The 21,789-nt window shown below is 35.8% G+C and overlaps 1 protein-coding gene across 1 annotated transcript in view; it reads left to right on the forward strand.

Moving 5' to 3' along the window:
- Positions 1-16,030: 16,030 nt before the first annotated feature.
- LOC140152211 (uncharacterized) overlaps positions 16,031-21,789 on the forward strand; it is a 51,913-nt gene continuing 46,154 nt past the window's right edge. The window contains 1 exon segment of the mRNA XM_072174510.1: positions 16,031-16,513. Within this exon segment, the coding sequence (XP_072030611.1) occupies positions 16,246-16,513 (268 nt within the window). The 5' untranslated portion in view covers positions 16,031-16,245.

Genomic DNA, 21,789 nt, shown 5'->3' on the forward strand with positions numbered 1-21,789 from the left:
ACTTTTAATATATCTGGATTTGTTCTGAGAAAAGTAAGGAAGTAATTCATCACTAATTTTGCATTGTATGTCGTTAGTAATGGTGGCAGCCATTGCTCTAAAATGAGTAACACTGATTTGAATCTCTGAAAACAGTTCAATATCATTATGACCTACAAAACCTGAATATAATCTAAACCATGGTGACGCCCGACGTCTTAAGCATTACCATATACTTTATTGGTGGTATAATAGTACATACCATGTACCATGCACCATACTATAAGTATAATACATTCATGCAGGTATAGTCATTGTGCACATATTAATGGTTTCCAAACTTATTTGTGAGCATGAAAACAAGTTGGAATTTCACCTTTCTCTTGACCCTTTTCTGAATAGCGGTGTCGATGTTTGCAGGGCATCTGGGTACAATCACGACCCCTCTAGCCTCGGAACGCACTCCATTCCCTTGCTGTTTACTAGTAAATCGAGTTCTCCACTGATGTAAATGTATACTTTCAAGAGTAGTGTTTAGATTGTCTGCACTAGTGCCCAAATAACGACCCATAATAAATAAATAAATAAATGAAACTAGTATACTATACCTGCGGTATTTTATGAGAACTGACACCAATGTAAAGGCACCATTTGAAACAATTAAAAAAAAAAAGATAAGGTGTAAAAAAAATCTTTTGGCCCCGCCCATCTGAGTCAAAGGTGCGTCCCGGGCATCTACTATAGAAAATGTATATACATGTATGCATCAGTCAGCATCACCACTCAATAATGATGGCTGATAATATAGGCCTACATGTACCGTATGGCTTGTTAGAAACTTTATTACATGTAATTTGTATGCATGTTTATTGGCAGCCAAATTGACTGACAACACCCCGTAACAAATTTTCAATGTATACACTACCAGCAAAAGGCAAAAACTTTTTTTTTCACTCATTGCAAGATTTTGGCTAAAAAGTATTAGGGCCTATCCTTTTGCACCTATTTTGCATATAGGCTATACGGTCAACCACCTGGAAAAACTACCATTTGTGGGGTTACATTTTTGAAAATAGAAGACACTTCAATATTTTACATTCAGTGCATGCATTATTTTCTTGAGTGTACGCCTGTTGTACTTGTTGTAGTAGGCCTAGTAATTTGTGGTCTGTACTTCAGGCTTTATGGACGTAAACCTGAGGAGGGGTAACAACGTAAAGAGCATAAAAGTAGGCCCCTACATGTATTGGAATGGAACTGATGTAACTTTAAAGGAATCCAACTGAGTCAACAGAATTTAGAAAAAAGTGCCCGATTTTGAGAGAATCACACACACAAAAAAAAATTCCACCAAAATGATTTGAACCACCCTAATCTTTCCACTTCAAAATTATTTTGATCATTTCATAAACAGAAATATGATATTGTATAAAATACCATGTCCCAGTACATCCCTTTTAAAGGGATTTTTTTAAGTGTCAAAGTAGAGGTTGCCAGAGCACATATCATGACATGTTTGCAGTTCACAAGTCTTGAAGTATGGAATTTCGACAGAACAGTTGAGATTGCTACAAATGATTGCTCTTGAGGTTGAGAAAATGTTGGCCTCGAGCCTATCGTATGTAGCAAGTTTTGTTCCAATGAATGGTAAAATGTGAGTTTTATATGCAATATTATTTTTATCATCACACCACCCAAACCCACCCCCTCATAATTAATAGGCCTATGTTAAACCATATAATACCTACCATGGTTAAACACGTACACTTGGGCCCCGCCCCTTAATAAAGATGCATGTTTCTGTGTAACTTGCATTATAATTTTTTGTTTATAGTTGACCCCGAATCTCAACATGGACTATGTGGTCCCCCCCCCCCACCGGCCACCCCATATCCCCCACCCCACCCCACATACCCTCAGTCTCCCACGCATTTTGCATCTCGGTGCGAGAGACGAAACTTTTCAGGTCTGCTCTGTTTGGTCTTGCTGCTGTCCCTGAGGCTGAGCTTGGAATACCCTGAAGTATGATGCAATAAGTCATCGATAAGTCATAACAATACTTGGAAGAGTGGGCGTAATCCAAGGAAATAATCGATTGATTGCATTGGAAATAGCCTATTCATGGAGTCAAAATGTGTGGTAATAATAAGTGGCCGAAAGGCCAGGTCGAATTGGGTGGGGCCAACCAACCCTCCCCCTACATGAAGTGTGACTAAATATGTATATTGTGGCTGCCCCGATCCCGAACTTGGTAATTAGCATACCTGTTGGTCCTGGTTCTTGCAAATTGAGATATCCATAGACTTGACACTTTAAAAAAAAAATGCCTACTCAAATTTGGCCAAATTGCATGTAGCTGATCTTATAAAAGTTAGAAATCTGACTATCCAATCCATAGTGAGTATACAGCCAATTTTTGATCGGGATGATGATGATAAATGTATTACTAGCAGGATATTTGATGATGATGATGGTGATGATGATGATGATGCGGGTGATGATGATGATATTTTATGGTGGTTATGATGACAACGACGTAAATGACATTGATGGATGATATGAATGAAGTTGACTATTTGCATTGAACATGTAATTTTTTAAAGAACCGTAGGCCTATATACGAGAAATATATGTAGGCTATATGTGTACTTAGCATACATATAGATATATGATGTAGGTTTAGTATTCTTATGTAAGCCTGCATTGATTTTGATATACCTACAGGGGCAATGACCATTGAGCTAAGATAAGGCAATGGAATTGAGGTAGTTATTTCAACGTATTATTTGGATTATCATATCATATCATAAATTGAGATAATCATCGCAATGCTGCATTCCTGTCTTATCAATGCCACATAAGAAAATAAATTGTTCAAAATGATAAGATTAATAGTACTATTATTACTAGTAATACTCGGTAGGCCTATACATGAAATTTACTGTATACAATACATGGCCAATTGAATCAGATCTCAAGTATTTTGTTTTGCTGCTACAAAATTATCATATACATTAAATTATGTACATAGTATACTATTATTATTCTAAGGGCTATTATTATTCATGTTATAAAATATTTACTGAAATATCAATTTAATCATAAATTAATTATTATTATTAGACTGTATATAGAGCAAGATTTCTGCCTTTTCGGGTACGTAGGCGTAATTAGTGTTATAGTAATATCAAAAAATATTTCAAATATTCTTTACCAAGGGTAGACCAGGTATTGTTGGTCGAAGAAACCAAAAACTCGATTTTCATTATCTAAATCAATATATTATTGAAAAATAACACTTTGATGTTTGCAAAAAAAGCATTCTACAAATAATAAAACTTGCTTGATTGATTGTAGTTAAGGGGGAATATATCGATGAGAGTACAATCATCTGCATTAGCCTATTTTTGAGGTTTTTCACTTCATGTATACGATCTTATAATATGAATTGGTTAATTTTTTTCAAACCTGATTTTTTTGCATATTTGTAATGTTTACACATGTCCAAACTCGCACCTAAATGAAATCGGCCAAATTTGTTGTCTTTGTAGGTCAACAGAGCAAAGTTCGACATATCATAATTTAAAAAAGTATGATATGTCCTCCCATAGAACTGCATGTTAAATGGCCAAAATAACCAGTGGGGTTTCTTTCACTTTTCCTTGTTATTTCAACTTAAATGGACAGCAACCCTTCCCGGCAGTTATTACTAATATTATTTTTCAACATTTTGAATAAAGAATAACAAAACTAAAATTTGACGGAAATCGTACATATTAAGCTTAAATGTTGTTGGATGCGCTAGGTCCGCACATAAAGTTTACAATTTTGATCAATACAATTAAAGGACGCACCATTTGATTCTCGGGGGGAGGGGGGGTGGGAGTTTAGATGGGTTTTTTTTTGTTTGTTTTTTATTTTGTTTTTTTTAGTTTGTTTTGTTTATTTTTCTGACGCCTTTGGCAGTGAAATTGTTGGGGGGTTTTGCAGGACAGGGGTTTTTATTTATTTATTTTACTCATCAGTGGAGCGAAAAAATGTCCGTCTCACTAGTTTTCTCACGATTTTTTCCAAAAAACTCCCATGTCTATACCCCTGGAGATCATATCGAGGGCTCAAGAGTATCGTAACTCCAAATTTGCCATTTTGAGAAAAGGCACAAAACCTGGGACAACACCCGGGGACAACACCACATCATCGTATAAGATTTTGTGTTGACGAGGACGAGTGCAAAAGGCCCCCTGCAGAGCCAATGCAAACTCTATGGAACTCCACCGGAGTTAAGGTGTTGTTGCTCTGACCACAGACCCTAGTGATCTGACACATTCGATGAGCATGATTTTCAATTTATATGTAGGGGCCTAAATGGACGGTGTTGCTAGCTACATTTTCATACCAAGATCTCATTTTTGCCCAAATTGGAGTTAAGTTATTGTTGTGCTGAGCCCTCGAAATGGTGCGCCCCTAATTAGAGAAGTCTGAGAGGTCACTAATTCATTAGAGTTTGAGATGGGACTTCAACACAAGCTGTCATTGCATTGACATTGTCGTATAAATGCAAACCTTTAAAATCCAGGCCTTGTTTAGTATTTTCCCCTTTATTTCGATCGATACAATCACAGCATTAGCATGTGCAATTAGATGATTATCTAAAATTGGTGGTAATAATTAACATGTATAAATAATTCATAAAGACAGAGATTATTATCCAAAGACGTGTGGGCTACATGACTGAAGTTAATTAACTCATGATAGATGGTGATATTAAGATAATCACAATTAAATTGATTCGGGACGTTGTAGTCGATGTTTCCCATTATGAATTCATCTCTTTGTGAGATTTCTACCAGTTCAGTGTGTATACGAAAAGTAAGAAAGAAGACGCATTTAATGGTCTCGGGCTGTAACTATAAATCCGATTCCACAATGTTCTAACATCTACTACTTGCTTTCAAAATTGGAATATATACATGTGTGCGTGGTAAACTGGAGTAGACCTGTCATCAGATTTGGCACTGAAGTATCAATTGGATATCATTGGATGGTTAAAACCAACTAAGGTACGTAGACGTATTGTGTAGGCTTTCAGATCTAGAAATATTTTTCAAACAAACTACGGTAGTACGGAATTGATTAATAATTAGGCCTATAAAAAATAAAGGCTAAGCAATATACCAATGAATTTCACTTTTCATATTTTTTTATTTTGCAACATACATATATAAAATAAATAAAATGGTGTATATACAAACGCACAATCATGTACAGGCATTAAATGATTTATTAATATTTTGTTAATGACAAAATGTTTCATTGTTATACACTCCAGTATTTACCGTTGCTGTTATATGTTGGCATGACGAACTAAAGTTGTTTGCAAGTTCACAACAGAGTAAACATAATCATACTTAAATGTAAAAGTTTATTATTTACATGGTCGGTTATTCTCATGAACACATAGATAATCGTGGATTTAATTCTACTAAAATTTAAATTAAAAGCAAAATAAAGCTAAAAAAAACAAGTTTGTTTCCCGTAGGTGGCCTTGTGATTATTTTTTAATCAAGATTTAAACATCCGTTTTACAAAACCACAGATAGTTAATGTTAGAAACCACAGATCTACATTTTTGTATACAAACCACAATTGAATGCCTAAAACCACAGATATTTAATGTCAAATCAGCATGATCAGTGTAGAGTAGGTTAGATGTGAAAATTATGTGTAAAAGACCAGCCTATGTATATAGTAAAGGACCAGCCTGGGACAATTATACAATGATTTTTTTTCCATTTTGATTTCCCAGACCTATTGCTTGTAAAACATGCATAACAAAGGGTGTACAAGAAAAATGCTTTCAAGTGGTGTTCCTCATGAGTCTATTGTGGGCCCTATTGTGTCAGCGACATTTGGGTATCTGGGTTACTTTGTGTTTTGTACCATGTCTCTAAAGAAAGCGACACATGTATAGGGGGCCAGGACCTGGCCTAGATTTTTGACTAGTTTGACCCCAGTGTTTGACCTGCATTTTTAATGTGTGTTTTTTGCACCGACTCCTACATTTTATGTTTCCAATGTAGACCACAATAATTCATCAGTGACGTCCCCAAGGGAGAATTTTCCCCTTTTTCCCCTTCCTAATTCCCCATTAAAAGTAAGAAAATTGGCCTGGTGCCGCCACTGTACTAAATGATCACTTGTAGCTTACGTGACAATATAAGGACACCAATAAAGGATGTACCAAGGTTCACGCACTTAATGTTGTGGGAGTATAATGTATGTACTGCCTCATTTATGATGCCCAAACCACGCTGAGTCCCAACAACTTTACCACCTCAAATATTTAATATTAGCTCAGTACAGTAGTTCATATGGCCAAAAATGAATTAAGCCTTTTGGTGTTTCCTGAACTGTGATTTGATATCTGCGTATTTCATACGCCCACGGAGATACAGAAGAAGTGTTGCAATATCGACTTCCATACAAAATGCACATGAATGTACAATTTAATTTAAATATAATTTGTTAATAGGCTAATGATACTAGTAATTGTTTAGTAATAGTATTTAAATATATCATTATCAAGACAGGGGAACCTATGTGGCGCCTTGTTTGTGATACCTCGTTGACAAGAACTCCGTGCTCCTCCTCCTCTATTATAATTTCTTCTCAGGTATATCAGATTGATCTCTGATACACACATGATAACTTGATAAGGACATGTAATTGATTCATTGATATTCACTTAATCTTGTCTAGATTTCGTAGTGAACTTGTGGACACAACACAAAAACAAAGTCCTCACTTACGTAATCACAGTCATTAATCTAAACATGTGCATGTTTTGACAAATTGATTGATACGGTCGCTTACAGGAACTTGTTAGCTCCAATTTGATACCATTGCTACCAAAAAGCTCTAATTGACAAAGATTGATGCCAGTATATGAAATGCAGTGCATTTTTAAATGTTGCAAATTAAAAGCAGCACACAGAGCTGAAGTGGGAAATGCAGATCATGACCGCTAGGTAATATAGATCACACAATACCCGCGTGTACAGCAGCAGTAAACATGGTAAAGCATTGTATAACAATCCATGTGTTTCAATTTAAACAATTGAATAAACCGCGCTTTGTACGAAGTCTTGTCTACTGGGGTACTTCGCAAGCAAGTTTGGACGTGCCATCAATTCCGATTGCGTGATTGATTTGATATGAAGCTTTTGAAAATGCACCAAACTTGGTCAATTTTAATAGAGCTTTTGGTAGCAAATGCGGTACCAAATTGAACTAACAAGATGAAGAATAAAGATTGTCTGATCAACTTAAATGAGCATGTTAAGTTACGACGGGTTACAAAAATGCACTATGGATGCACATAGTGAGGTCTTCATTTTTTGCTGTTTATTTGGCAGGATTAGTTTTTCGTACGCATGTCGCATGGTACTCGTGACGCAGTGGCGTAGCGTGGCTCATCACACGGGGGGCACCGATCATGATTGGATGGTCAGCAGGGTGCACAGGCCGTTTTTCGGCAATTTTCCTATGGGATTTTTTAAAATTTCAGATCGATTGGGTGCACGTGCCTCCCCCGTACCCTATGACGCAACGCCACTGTCGTGACGTCATGTACATTACTGTATAGTATAATTATTGGAGATGTTTAAAGTAGGGTGGTGTCTATATTTTATGTTCCCAAAATTAAAAAAGGACGTAAGGGTCAATTAAAGATGCTTCATCATTTTCATCCACCACCCCACTTTTTACTATTAATATCTCCCTGTCATATGCACTTTCAAAATAGCATCTTCTCAGAAAAAATAGTAAACTACTAGGCTAGTGTCATGCATACAACCTACTTTTTCTCACGTACCTCCATTGTGGGAATTTTTAGTTTAGCGAGTAAGAACTAATTCATCTTCAGATACTTTCATTAAAGTTTATTCGCTCTGTGAAATCATGGTGAAATCAACTGAAAATTTTGAATCACCATACAACTATGGACGACTTGACTGACCTTGACAATACCTGTGGATTGTTGCAACACCTCTTTGCGGCCCTCCGGTATGCCATTTAAAGTTCATTAACATTGACTAAGCTATGAATTTTTCCCGGGAATTTTTAGTTTTGTCGTTGAGACAAATTTGAGGCACTGCAACATTTCTCGACTATAAAAAATAAGTGGCCTTTGACCTCGCATTACTTGAGGGTTCGTCACAGCAAAGCTGTTCATTGCCAATGCTAACATTTATCACAGGCTTGTGTCGAGTGTGGTCTTTGTAAATAAATAAATATGTTGCTCATCGCGACATGGTTGCTAATTTTTATCTAGTAAGTGGCTGTACTAGCGCCCTCTGTTTTAACACAACGAATGTATCATTGAGCCAATCTGATGCGTGCAGAGGCCTCACGCACATAAATTTGTGGCACAACGTGAGTAAGTGAGAAGCATGTTGAAATAAGAAAATGAAGGGTTTTGATATTGAACATATCGATAATAATTACGGCAGGTTAGATGACGTGCTAAACATGGATGTATTAATAATAAATAATAATACAGTTGGATTTTAACCAGACAACTAAATCACAGATTTTGAAAGCAGGAGGAAACCGGAGAAAACCTGCAAGAGAGTGTGCACGGCCAGGGCTTGAACCAGGGACCCCAGTGGTGCAAGGCGATGGAACAGCCCAGTTTTGGCCCAGTAAGCACAGTTGTACCTTTACTTTTGGCAAAATAGTATAATATTCAAAACTGACCCAGTAAACACAAAATTTCACCTGAATTTTGGGCTAAAATTGTGTATAGGGCTAATTGAAATTTGTTCGTGCTTCGCGCCCGAAAGAAATAAAAAAGATTTTTTACAAAGACCACACTGCCCTTAAGTATATATAGTTATATTTATTTATTTATTTATTTATTTATTTTATTATTAGAACAAACGCTTTTATATCAGTGGCACACGTCTACCCGACGGTGCGTTCACAAAATAATAGGCCTATAATAATACCCATTATACGATTTACCAGGAAATCGCCGTGGTGTTAATTGGAAGATCATTTCCTATTATCAGTGGAATTAGATGGGTGTCCGTTTGGACAAAGGAATTTTGTTTTTGTGTATTCAACCCTGAATTAATCAAATTTTCATTGTTCGGCCTTATTTTGTTGACCTGTGACCTCTTAGATTAGGACATTAGATCGTGATATTGTCCCCATTGTCAAGTCAATTAATTAATTAAGTTCATTGCAAATTTGACAACGGACCGCATCTTTTGCTATTATAGTAGTACCAATTGCGATGTTCTGAACTTCGCGTATGTAACTCTTCAGGCTTTTATGAAGACCTGTCTGTCGTATGTGATTCAGCATATTTGGCTGAAAGATGCCTAAAAGGACGGGACGTGTAGGTGAGTTTGCAAAAGAGAAATACATTGTATTATATATGGTAAGAGAACCCTATAATTCTGTTATAATCATACCTTGTTTCAGAAATTAAATCTATAGGGAGATCATCACAGGTGTAGTGTGTAGGCATTATCTTGATTTCATTCAGATCGTGATCATTTCTTGAATTTTCTCGATGGTATTAGTATTACTTAACTACATGGCTGAAGAGAGCGCATGAATATGGAATAAATAACTTCTCGTCTGTGTTTACATGTAATAATAGTACATGTATATATACGCCGACAAAGCTGTCTTTCCTAGAGATTTTTAGCAGTCAAGTTTGTAGCTCACTGGTATCGTTCTACATGTAAAGAAGCCGGTGCGTGACGGTACGACTACGAGTACGAGTTCGAATCCCAGCACGGCGTCCTTTAGTTTACTAAAAGTGCAGCTTTTGTGTGAAATTTACTGCTGTGCTCATTGTTCCAGAGCAACCCATACGAAATTCCGAGGTGTGTGATCATTGCCGGTTGCAAACGTTAATTCGTGGTACATAGGGCGTGCGCTTCTTAATTTGCGGCAAAGACTTGAATTGTTGTTTTATAATGGTTCGTGGAGTGTTTTAATGCCACATGTGGTCAACGATAAATCAGCTTAAGTGTGCAGAGGCTATGCGGTGTTTAGATACCGCGATGTAAATCACATTAATGTGAATTTTCAAGAAGCAGCAGAAGTATCCGTATCCTAATTTCTATCCCGTTGTTTGTACCCGACCCAACATGGGATAGTCATTTGAATAAGTAGGCCTATGCGAGGGTATTAATAATGAAAGTTGAATGAATTTGACATAAAATAAAATAATTATTAATCAATCTTTTTTATTGGATAAACATTAATTCTTCACCCGGTTCGCCGTAGCGGGAATCGAATCCATGACAAGAACCTGAGGTCCTGGGTTCGATTACCGGGCGGGATCACTTTTTCTGCTTGTCTCCTTTATTATTTGCGATGACGAACCTGGTGAAAAATTGTGTTTATTTATATAATTCCCGTCGATCATGCTACTGTTTTTCCACCTTTATATTGAGCTTATATTTCTTCAAAACGTACATAGCCTAACTAGGGTTTAATATGAGAAAGATAGCAACCATTCTCGAAAGGAAATTTAGAAAGGGTTTTGTGTGTAATAATTATAACTATAATCATTAACCTGCTCAGTTCACAAAGTACATTATTTCATTCACACCAACAACAGGTGAATTAAGAAAAGTCAATATTCAGGCATAGTGTTTTGTCACATACCTTGAACCAAGGTATTCTGCTTGAACTATATCTCGTGGAATCTGTGGCCTTTCTACCAAATATTTATACAAAGAATTTGAAAAACAAAACAGATAAGGTGCTACAAGATATGCCAGGAAGATAATTCGTCCATTCATTTGATTTTTTTTCTTGTAAAATTTAATAAAAAATAATAAAATGTCACTCCAATAATGTATATTATTATGAGTAATGATATTTCTCGAAGGTTTTTTGTTTTGTTTTGTTTTGATGGGTTTTTTTAGGGGGGCGTGCGGGGCTCGTAATTTCTTTTTGTTACCAGTGTGTAGTTATTTTTTGAGAAAAATGCAAAATTAGTCACAAAATTTATCAGGGTGTGTTTTACCACCTTAAGCCTATAATTAGGGATGACCAATGAACCATCAACTTGATTAGAACACTCCCATAGACATGCAGGGAGCTCAACTGTGCACTGCTTGCACAGACATTTCTAAATTGAGCTCATTCTTTTATTTTTCATAATTTTTCTGTAAAATTGGAGATGTTAATGCCAATTATGTTTTGTAACTATCCTGCAAATTACAGCATCATAACTTATTTGGTTTTTCTGTAAGTGTGAGTCAAAATTGGTCAATCGCCACAGTGCGCTTAATTGCCAGTGGCCCAGTGCAGCACTGCTCAGAATGGCACAAAATATTCAGATGAAAAAGATCAGGTGAACACCTTGACCTACTGAGCTGTAATTTGGCAGAGTTGTTGTTATTACCTCTATCATACCCTATGTAAAAAGGAAAAAAAAACCGGACAAGTAGATCTCGAGTTAAAATTAAATCACCAGCTTCCTTTGGAATTTCCAAACACCTTTCGAATCATGTTAAATAGACACCTTTCTGAACATAAATGTGAAGTTTCATGCTCATTTGTTGTATTATTCACCTGATCTCAACCCTAAACATTTTCTTATATTTATACCATCTGCACTGACTTGCTGCTATACACGCACAGGAGCTGTACTTTTAAAATACGCGCCTAATCAATAATGAGTCTTTCACTCCATTGTTAAAGTACTGTGCTCTCTGTAGCATATGGTGTGACCAGGCCCTGGATGTGATGGTTTTGTAGCACATGACAGTATTCATTCAAGCCTATCAAGGTCTGTTATTAGCCACTTGCTGAATGGCTGGGCATTATCAGCTATCAAAGAGATACCTTATGCTGCTGCCAATCACAATAGAGGTTAAACATTTTGTTAAAACCCCAGAAGTGATATCAGGATAAAGCTGTGCATGTTGGTACTTGATTGTTTGGATTCCTATGTTGAAAATCCCTTGTAGTACATTAGTATTTTTCTTATGTGTAGTGTATATTGTTGTGGAAAAAAAGTTCACACTGGACTTTTGATTTTGTGCCACTTTGGCCATTATGGATGATTTTTGGCAAATGTTTTCTAAAAGCATGATTTCAGTGCCTCGGTTTGAAGAAATACTTAATGCTATTGACTAGTAAAGTGCCATTTCATAAGAAACCCTTTGATACTTTCACAATATGCTTGTTTCATGTTTGCATATATATTAAAATAAAGAAATATAAAAAGGTAAATATATGCTTATACCAATTTTGCTCACATTGCTATATTTAGACTTTGTCAATTTATTTCGTTCCAATGACCGGTCAGAATGGGAAACTTTGAAAATTCATAATTGGAAAAGTTTTTGACCGATTTTGACCATTTAACCACCAAAATACTTCTGTTGATGAGTTCTTTCCAGAAAATAATCTTTTGTAGCAAAGGGGGCAACATGAAATTATGATGGTCATCCCTACTATAATAGAGCTGCCTGTATTGCTTATTAATTTGCTCCTTTTGTTTTTTTCTTCCATTCATAATCAATTCTTAATATCGATTGGTATTGTAGAAATTTGATGAATGCTGAAATATATGTAAATTAGGATTGAGATAATCTGAGCCCCTCAACATCCTAAGAAAAGTAAAACTAAAAGGCGTAACATGACAGCACCATGAAATTGAATTCAGAATGATAACTGAAAGATGATCTGAAAATATCAAAGCACAGTATATCTATTCGGGAAATAATATGTCAACATAATATATTTGTAAGTACCTAAAATTTGTACAATCAAAAAAGGGTCAATTCTGATTATTTTTTTGCAGACATAAATCAACAGTGTCACCCACGCGTACACGTACAAGTCAACAACAAGAAATATTTCGCAAGAAATGTAATCGATTTTATTTTAATGACTCAGAAATCAAGGCTCATTTTGCTGCATTTATTCAAATTGATCCGATTAGATCGATTGAGAACTACGTGCGCTCCGGATATTGGTTCCACTCTGGTTAAATTTTACACAAAAATAAAACTTCCTTTAAGGGATCCAAAATGAGCGTTTATTGCGTTTCGACAGTATTTTTTGTGGGACATGAGAGCACCTCAGACCTATCGAATTGCATTCTGAATACGAAGAATGTCTTTCTGATATCAAATAATTTTCTTTTTTTTTAAATCACAATATAATACAAATTTTATGACGAATTATAAAAATTGATATTTTTCAAATTGTTGATATATAACAGTCCTCGAAGTAAATTATATAAATCTAATGATATATTCTTAAAGTGTATGTAGCAGGGAGGAAAAGCCGACGGTCAATTGAAAATTTTGACCTTTCATATTGAAGATATTGATTTTTTTCCCAAAAGACCTAATTTTTTGTTGGTGTTTTGGGAAAAAATCCATATCTTCAATACGAAAGGTCAAAATTTTCAATTGATCGTCGGCTTTTCATCCCACCTACATACACTTTAAGTATAAATCATCAGATTTTTAAAGTTTACTTCAAGTACTGTTAAATATCAAAAATATCAATTTTTAATGATTTGCCATATTATGTGTATTAAATTGCGAATTTCAAAAATCAAAATTATTTGATATCAGAATGACATTCTTCGTATTCAGAATGCAATTCGATATGTCTGATGTGCTCTAATGTCCCAAAATAAATACTGTCCAAACGTTCATACCCCAGCCCTTAAATGAGGTACTTAGCATGCGGGTATAACAGCAGTTCACATCCTTCGCAGCAAAAAGATTCGAAGTTTGAAACTCTTGGTCTAGAGTTGATTAACTTGACTTCCATGTGCTTCCTTCCGTGCTGCATAATTACACGTAACTTCACATCCCTTTCTGTGCATTTCATCCAACCTCATCGACCTCTTCTAGCACTACACCCTCATTTGTTGTGATGCTTCTTTCTCTCCCGTTATTAGGACATTAACTTATTTTACTTCCGTTCACCATCAGGCCCACTTTTGCAACTGAAGTCTCAACTCTGTGAAGTAACTCTTCTGCTTGTTATATTTCCTCAGACAACAGTGCTATGTTGTCACCAAATTATATCACCACCATTGGTCCAACTCTCTTGCAAGCAAAAGTTCAATACACAAAAGACAGATCATACCAGAGAACAATTCAATTAAACGAGCCAATGCGGAAATATGTGGCTGAAGAAGTTCACTGATGTAGCTTGCATCTTACAGATCTGCGTTTCTGGAAGGCCGAATAACAAACTGTTACAGTTGTCCAGGCACGAGGTGATAAAGGCCAGATAATCACGAAATTGACATATCTTTCGTATCGACATTGACGCAACATTAACACGGCAAATGTTGACTTGCTTGACATTTGAAGAGAGTTATCCATATAAACCAAGATTCCTGGTGTTTGAGACAGTATTTACAGTAGCAAAAGCGATTGTGATTTGTGAGAGAGTAGGTGGTTTCCGAAACCTGAACGAGATGTGCATAACTTCGGGTTTTTTTTTATCATTCAGCAGGAGTCTATTTTCAGCTGTCCATGCTTTGATGTCTCTTATGCCCTGTTCCAGCTGTAAAAGTTTTTGTTGATCTTTCAGACGTTGTGGACATTATGTATCATCAGCATATTTTGTTCATTCAAGTTCGTGCACATTGATGGTGTCCTGCAAAGGCCCAGAGTACATTACAAAGCAGAGTGGGCCAACAACTGAGCCTTGCGGAACGCGGCCTTATTTCTTTCATTCAAGTCCGTGCACATTGATGGTGTCCTGCAAAGGCCCGAAGGAAGTACATTGCAAAGCAGAGTGGGCCAACAACCGAGCCTTGATGCGGTTCCGAGACTTGATTGCCGATAACAGCGTGTTGCGTTCTCTGAGATACATATGATGCAAACCAGTCGTTTACCTTTCCGCCGATATCGTAGTAACCGTACCGTAACCAATTTCTGTGGGTTGATGATATCAAAAGCGCTCGGGAAATCAAGTAGAACAAAAATATCTTCTTTTCCTTCGTCTAGAGCCCTGAGAAGATCGATGTGAACAGCTCACATCCCTGCTATAACACCTACAGTATGCTGATTGCCTATTGAATATTTTTTAGTTATTTTCTCACAAATTACTATGGGACTTGGACACAATGACCCTTGGGAGTTCAAAAGTCATCTGGGGGTCACAGTGTTATTTTGCAAATATGTAAAAAATCCTTTTCCGTGTTTTTTTTTATTTGGTTTTTTAATTTAATTTTCGAGGGTTTTTTTATACGAACTATGAAAGCGCAATAATCGCCCTTTGACGGAGACACATTTTACACATCCCATAATCATGATAAATTTACTAACCTGTTTGATATTTATGATTATTTTCTACTTTATTATTTTTTACTATTATTTTTGCAGTTGTTTTTGTTGTTGCTGCATTGGGTTATTATTTATTTATATTATTTCCCGAGTTATCCTGCAATACAACTACCTAAAACCTGAGATTAGTCTCAGCATAGATAGTGAAGGAGATGGTCTCAGCTAAAACTATAGTAATTATTCATAATTTTTTTCCACCTAAATTGCCAGTGTGAATTTTCATCCCTTTAAAATGTTAAACATGGCTGAAAATACACCTGTGGAAAAGCTAGTTTTGTTTAAGGTAAACACTCTTGAGAGATGAGGGCGTTTAATATCCATCAAGTTCGTAATTTGTCAGCAGCTGTGAGCTGACCTTAACGCTATCTTAAATAAATAGAAGGTATTGAACATCCAACAACATATTTTTGTATTGTACACTGCATCATAATAAAATAGTTACCCCAAAATCAGTGTCATACATTAATTCTTCACTTAGTTATATTAATTGTATTTGTTTGTTGAAATTTGGTAATAAATAGCGCATATTTTACGCATGATAGGGTATTTTCCAAGTTTTGCATCATTTACTCTATTCATAAGTGTGTTTGCTAAAGCTGTCCCTTGAAAAGAAAAATTATGCATTGTGCATGCGCACATAGACTGATGACAATAGGAAAGCAAGGCCACTCCTCCCGCGCTTGTCGTGCATGAATATTTCGCCGATCACATAATCGACAACCACAAGCAAACGTTGTGTATAGCGACTCTGTGGGAGAGCCCAGCCTAGGCCGAGCATATAGCTCCTTCCATGATATTATGACAATCAGCGCCATGCTACTAAGCCCAACGAAGCGCTGAATGTTTTCATCAAAAAACCTCCGATTATATTATTTTTTTTTTTTTTTTGAGGATTTACTACTAAATCATGGGGAATAAAGCAAGTGCAAGTATGGATGTGTCGGCATCGGCATCTGCCTCTGGAGGAGTAGATGCATCAGCGGATGGACAACCAGCAACCAAGAAGCGTCGTTTGAGTTTCAAGGGCCTCAGAAATTCATTCAGACGATCTGGTCGAGGAAGACGTAGCAATAAAGGAGTTAAAGGACTTAAATATAAACAAGGATCACCTCGTGTTGAAGCTGATGTATCTGGACCTGGTCTTGATGGCGATGTTGAAATGAAACCAAAAGGCGGTGAGTATTTTGGATGGATGGACGATCCACCCCCTTTTTGCCATAATGGCTTCCGCTACAACTTGTCGACAGCTCGCATTTACTACTAACTAAACTTATCAATTATCATCGAGCTGAGCGCTTTATTTTTATTGAAAGTTGTTAATCTGAGTACTAAAGGGGGTTATAAGGTCCGATTGCAGCGTGTCATGTTGTTTTTAACGCAAAAATGGCGCTTACATTTATGATCATTTTCTCGATGACCTATAAATTGTGTTGAGTGGTGTAACTTTGTGAGTTAACCCGGGGCCATCTTGGGACGGCGTGGTATATGTGCCGAGACAGGTATGGCGGAGGTCATTTGATCCATCTGAAATTATTCAGCCACGACGTGCAGAGACGCTGGTCTTGTTGTACCTTTTCGTTTTATTTTACAAGACTGCTGTGATCAGTTTGACTTGGAAGATATGTTGGGATTTCATCACTGCCTTGTGATGGTGTTTGAAATCTATATATTCTTAATATTCTAGCGTCCTTCCCAACAGCCATTTGGCGGGATTTCGAAAACGAGCCTGTCCATTGATCAATGTATTGATTGGAAGCTAACGCATATAATGTGACTGCATGGAGTGTACACAGAGTTCATCAACTTTCCAGACGTATTGTTCTGGTTTTTTATAAAACATTCGTTTATTGTGTTTTAAAGCTTGGGTTAGTTAGAGGCTGGCTGACTGATGGATGACTGTGTGGATTATATTGAGCTGGACTCAAACTTCCTAGAAATAAATCAATACTCTACCAATAACCTTTTCACACTAAATCATTAAATAATTTAATTTTGTCTACAACAAATTTCCTAGTTTTCAGAGTACATGCCCAAAACAAAAAATTAAGAAAACATGTTAATTAAGGTGAAGTTGAAAAACAACACTTTAGTTTAGTAAATATTAAGTAACAAAACAAACTTTGTCAAAGTCTACACATCCAGGGGCTGACTGGCATTTTAGATTAAATTTACGAGAAGGGCAAAGTTGTGTTTACCTAATTCGATGGAGGAGGCGATAGCTCCCACGCCTTTGTGTAATAGAATAATTTTGTTGGCAATATATTTTTCAACTGAATCATCGGCAATTATATAGTTTTGCTCAAATTGGAGTTAATGTTGATGGACTTACATGAAGTCACATGAAAAGTTAGAAATCTGGTCCCCGCAGACTGAATGGTACTGACCAAGAGCGTTACCATTGTACACGCCCCTCTTAGCTTGTCCCTGGGTTGCCATAGATATGGAGTCAAACATTAATATCATAATATATTTTGATATTGAAAATGAAAGAGTCTTCTACAAAATAAAATGACTACATTATTCCGTATAAATCCAGATGAACAAATATAACATGTGGTGTACTGATAGGTGAAAATTATATTTTTGGCACAAAATCAAAGCGTTTTCTTGTCCAGACCACGTGAAGGTATTCAAGCATGCACTGTCTCTTTAAACGCATGCCCTCTTTGCAGCTTTGGCCTTGACAAAAATGAGATAACTACTTACTGTGTACACTTTTTAATGGTCGTTGTTTACCTAGGATTGTTATGTTAGTCATTTAGTGCCGAGTAAACATCAACAGAAAAGATAAAAGCAAGCAATATCTACAATTACTTTGATATAAATATATGCCGTGATGGCCTAGACTTCCAGCTATTGTCGAATTTTAATACCGATAGATATTGTTCTGTTGTAACATAATTGTGAAATAACCTTAAGAAATTTGCAATGCCGTCATTTCCCTGTTGGGTACCCCATGTAACATTTCTCTTATTCTGAACCCATGTTTAATGATCTGCAAACATTTTGGAACTTTAAAATGTTTTATTGTACGTGTACCTGCCCACGTACACTACATCATGCATGAAGGAATGACATTTAATGGCAATAAGTGCATTCCTTCCACGGGCTTTACAAAATTACATGATTACTTTTTTTACAGGAGGATATCAGCAGTAAAACTAAGTAATATTTCGTAATTGTTTCGATCTACAATTTGACAAAATAGAAAGGAAGCCTTTTTGTGTATCATTACTTAGTATTTTAATGTGAATTTCTGCAGCTGTTGCGATCGGAATAGCCATAGGTCAGCAAATTGCATCATGTCGACTGCATAGTACACTTGCTGGTATTTTAATACACACATTTTATTTTATTTTCAATACTACGGTACTATTATATTTATACTAGTGCTGCATCCCCGACCCCGAGGTTGCATGTACTACAAGTATATTAATTATTAAATCATTTTACGTCTATAGGATACCATGCATGTAGATATGATTTCACCTGCATTTGAATTATTTAATATTAATAATGACATCTGAAAGTGGGTCGTTATCCAAAATGATAAAATGAAGAGCTTTGTTGCAAAACCCCTTACATCCACTTGACTTTTTGAGAAAAACAGCTTTTTTTAATTGTGCAAGTATTACTGGTTCGATTTGATTCAATTTGGGTTTGGATGATGTGTTGATGAATAGAAACTAAAAGAATAAGGTTTGGTACAATTTTGAAGCCTTCCTATTTATTTTATATCTTTTATATTGCGCCTTTTGTGGTCCATATAAGGGCTTTTGCAACAAAACAAATGTACCCCTTTTCTAGAAACCACCTTTGCATATTTGAGCCCATTTGTTTGCACTACTTTATGTAACTTGACTAATGCTTTCAAAATCAAAAAGAAAAATTGAAATATCTCATTTACTTTTTTAATTATGAATTTTTAAATAAATTCGGGAAAATAGCATTTTTTGAGTATTTCCGAAGCTACACCTTTTGTTAATTAAAATGATTTTTTTTTCAAAAATAGTGACCCAAAACAGTTCCCTTTGGTTTTAATAGGTAAAGAACATTCCATGCTACTAGTATACATCAAAAAATTAAAACATAACACTTCTATATTCATTTTATGTTCAGATTTCCGGAAATTCCCTAAGATTTCCCAAACGGGAAATATACCATATCTCCGGAAGGGAAAGTGGTATGAAGGTCAAATAACCACCAAAAATGTGTATTTCTACCCGCACTATAACGTCATGTCAATAACTCAATTTCGGCCAAAAGTGGATGTAAGGGGTTTTGAACCAACGCTCTTCAAATAGAGGCTTACTGCTAGTTTGATACTAAACCATGTTAGTATTCACATGTTATTTTGTTGATATAGGCCTACACGTAAGCCTATATTCAATTATTCATAGGCGATATGCTTTTCAAAATATGCATATTTTCACACTATAACGTATAGAACTTACTTACAGTAGCATGCAATTTTTCAGTGATGTTTGGTCATCAGGATCTGATTAACCTTAGAACTACTTATAAAGGGCATATCTCATGATATCTGATGACCCAATTCACGTTATCTGATTTTGGGTTAGGCTACTTAAATATCACAACTCAACGCGACTAAACCAATTATTATTTCATCGTGGAATTATTATTATTATTTGTCAGTTTTTGTAGTTGGGCCAATGCGCCAATATCACGCTATAATTGGACGTAATTCATAAAAATCACATTTTTATACCGTATAGGCCTACGCACTTCTCTCCATAGACATTTCGACGTGCACGGGTTCAACAAACTTCTATAGGCCTATATGACCCAGTCTGTAATACGGGGTGGTTAAGGGGGTACTACACCCCTGCCTAATTTTGTGCCTATTTTTGCATTTTTCTCAAAAATTGTATTGGGGACAAGTAAGATATGTATATTATAGGGGCAAGGACTACAATTGCTGTACTGAACATTTTATTTAAGCACAGACAACAGTTGTGGAGTTACAGTCAAAAATGAGGGAAAACCAATATTTGATCAATAAATCAATAACTACTTGCTTTGAGTTGCTGAATGTTCAGTACAGTAGTTGTAGTCCTTGCCCCTATAATATACATATCTTACTTGTCACCAAAAATGCTATAATTTTTGAGAAAAATGCAAAAATAGGCACAAAATTGGCCAGGGGTGTAGTACCCCCTTAAGGTTATCCACGCGCATTCGATAGCATTTATATCCAATTTTTGCAATTAATCAATTATTATTGATAATATCTTAAGAATATCCCAAGGTATATTTCGATCGTGTCTGAATTTATTTCCATTGACTTTTTTATCCGAATAATAAAGACTTGTCCCTGCTAGACCCAAGTCAACTGTAACGTTAAGTACTTTTTTGTAACAATGATTTTTTGTATCTTCAATAAATAGGTTTCCAGGTAAATGTCCAATTATATCTTGAGGTTGTCCAGGATTATATTGGCTCCTATTGATAATTCAGTGTCATAAAGGTTTACTTCAAGTGATTTCAATCGATGAAGAATATAATAATTGAGACTTCAGTACCTGCTTTTAAGTTTTACTTTATAGCTCAATGATAATTGGATCGAAACTCGAATTTGGTAGCATACAATCAGAATGAATGAGTGAATCAGAATGAATATTACAATTATTCTCAAGTATCCAACTTGGTATTCGACTCAATATTTGCTGCAAATAATATACCGGTAATCAGGCTTAGACCTAATTTTGTCGACAACAATGGTTGTAAATGAATGAACTAGTATCAAAATTGTTGTCTTTCAGAACACCTGTTGCCAACACAACTATCCAAGGCCTTAGATACAATTTACTTATCGGGCAGAAAAGGAATTCTGGTCATAATTAAAGAGCTTAGTAAAATATTAGGCCCTATACTTAAAAACAAAACCCATATTCTGGAGGAAAATTAGCAACAAAAAAAATGGCAAGCATAGGCAAGATGTATGTATTGCATCATTTTTGTGCATGTAATGTATTGGATATTCGAATATTCGCTAGGTACATACTATTTATTAACATTTACTCCCGGTAACATGGAATATTAGCAGAACAAATATAATTAGTGATATCATTTATTCACCATTTGCTTCCCAATTTCATCGTTTGTCAAGCACAGTTAATGCATATGTACAAGCACACGTACGTTTACTATGCTATCTTACCTGGTTAATATTAAACACAACACGTATTGAATGTCAACATACAAATTTTGTTGATCGTCTAGCGTTTATTGACACAAAGAGTGTTTAATTTATTTAGGGATAGAAATCATTCCAAAAAATAAGTTGTATTGGTTTTGGAATCGTGGGCAGGAAAGGTTTGGGCGCATAGCATTTTTTTGTTGCATAGACCTACATTGTATGCCCTATATGCTATATTTTACTGCCGTATGTTGTATTTTTACTCAGAATTATATTTAAATGTTTTCAACA

The sequence above is a fragment of the Amphiura filiformis genome, chromosome 5 (assembly GCF_039555335.1).
Source record: "Amphiura filiformis chromosome 5, Afil_fr2py, whole genome shotgun sequence".
In the NCBI taxonomy this organism is placed as follows: domain Eukaryota; kingdom Metazoa; phylum Echinodermata; class Ophiuroidea; order Amphilepidida; family Amphiuridae; genus Amphiura; species Amphiura filiformis.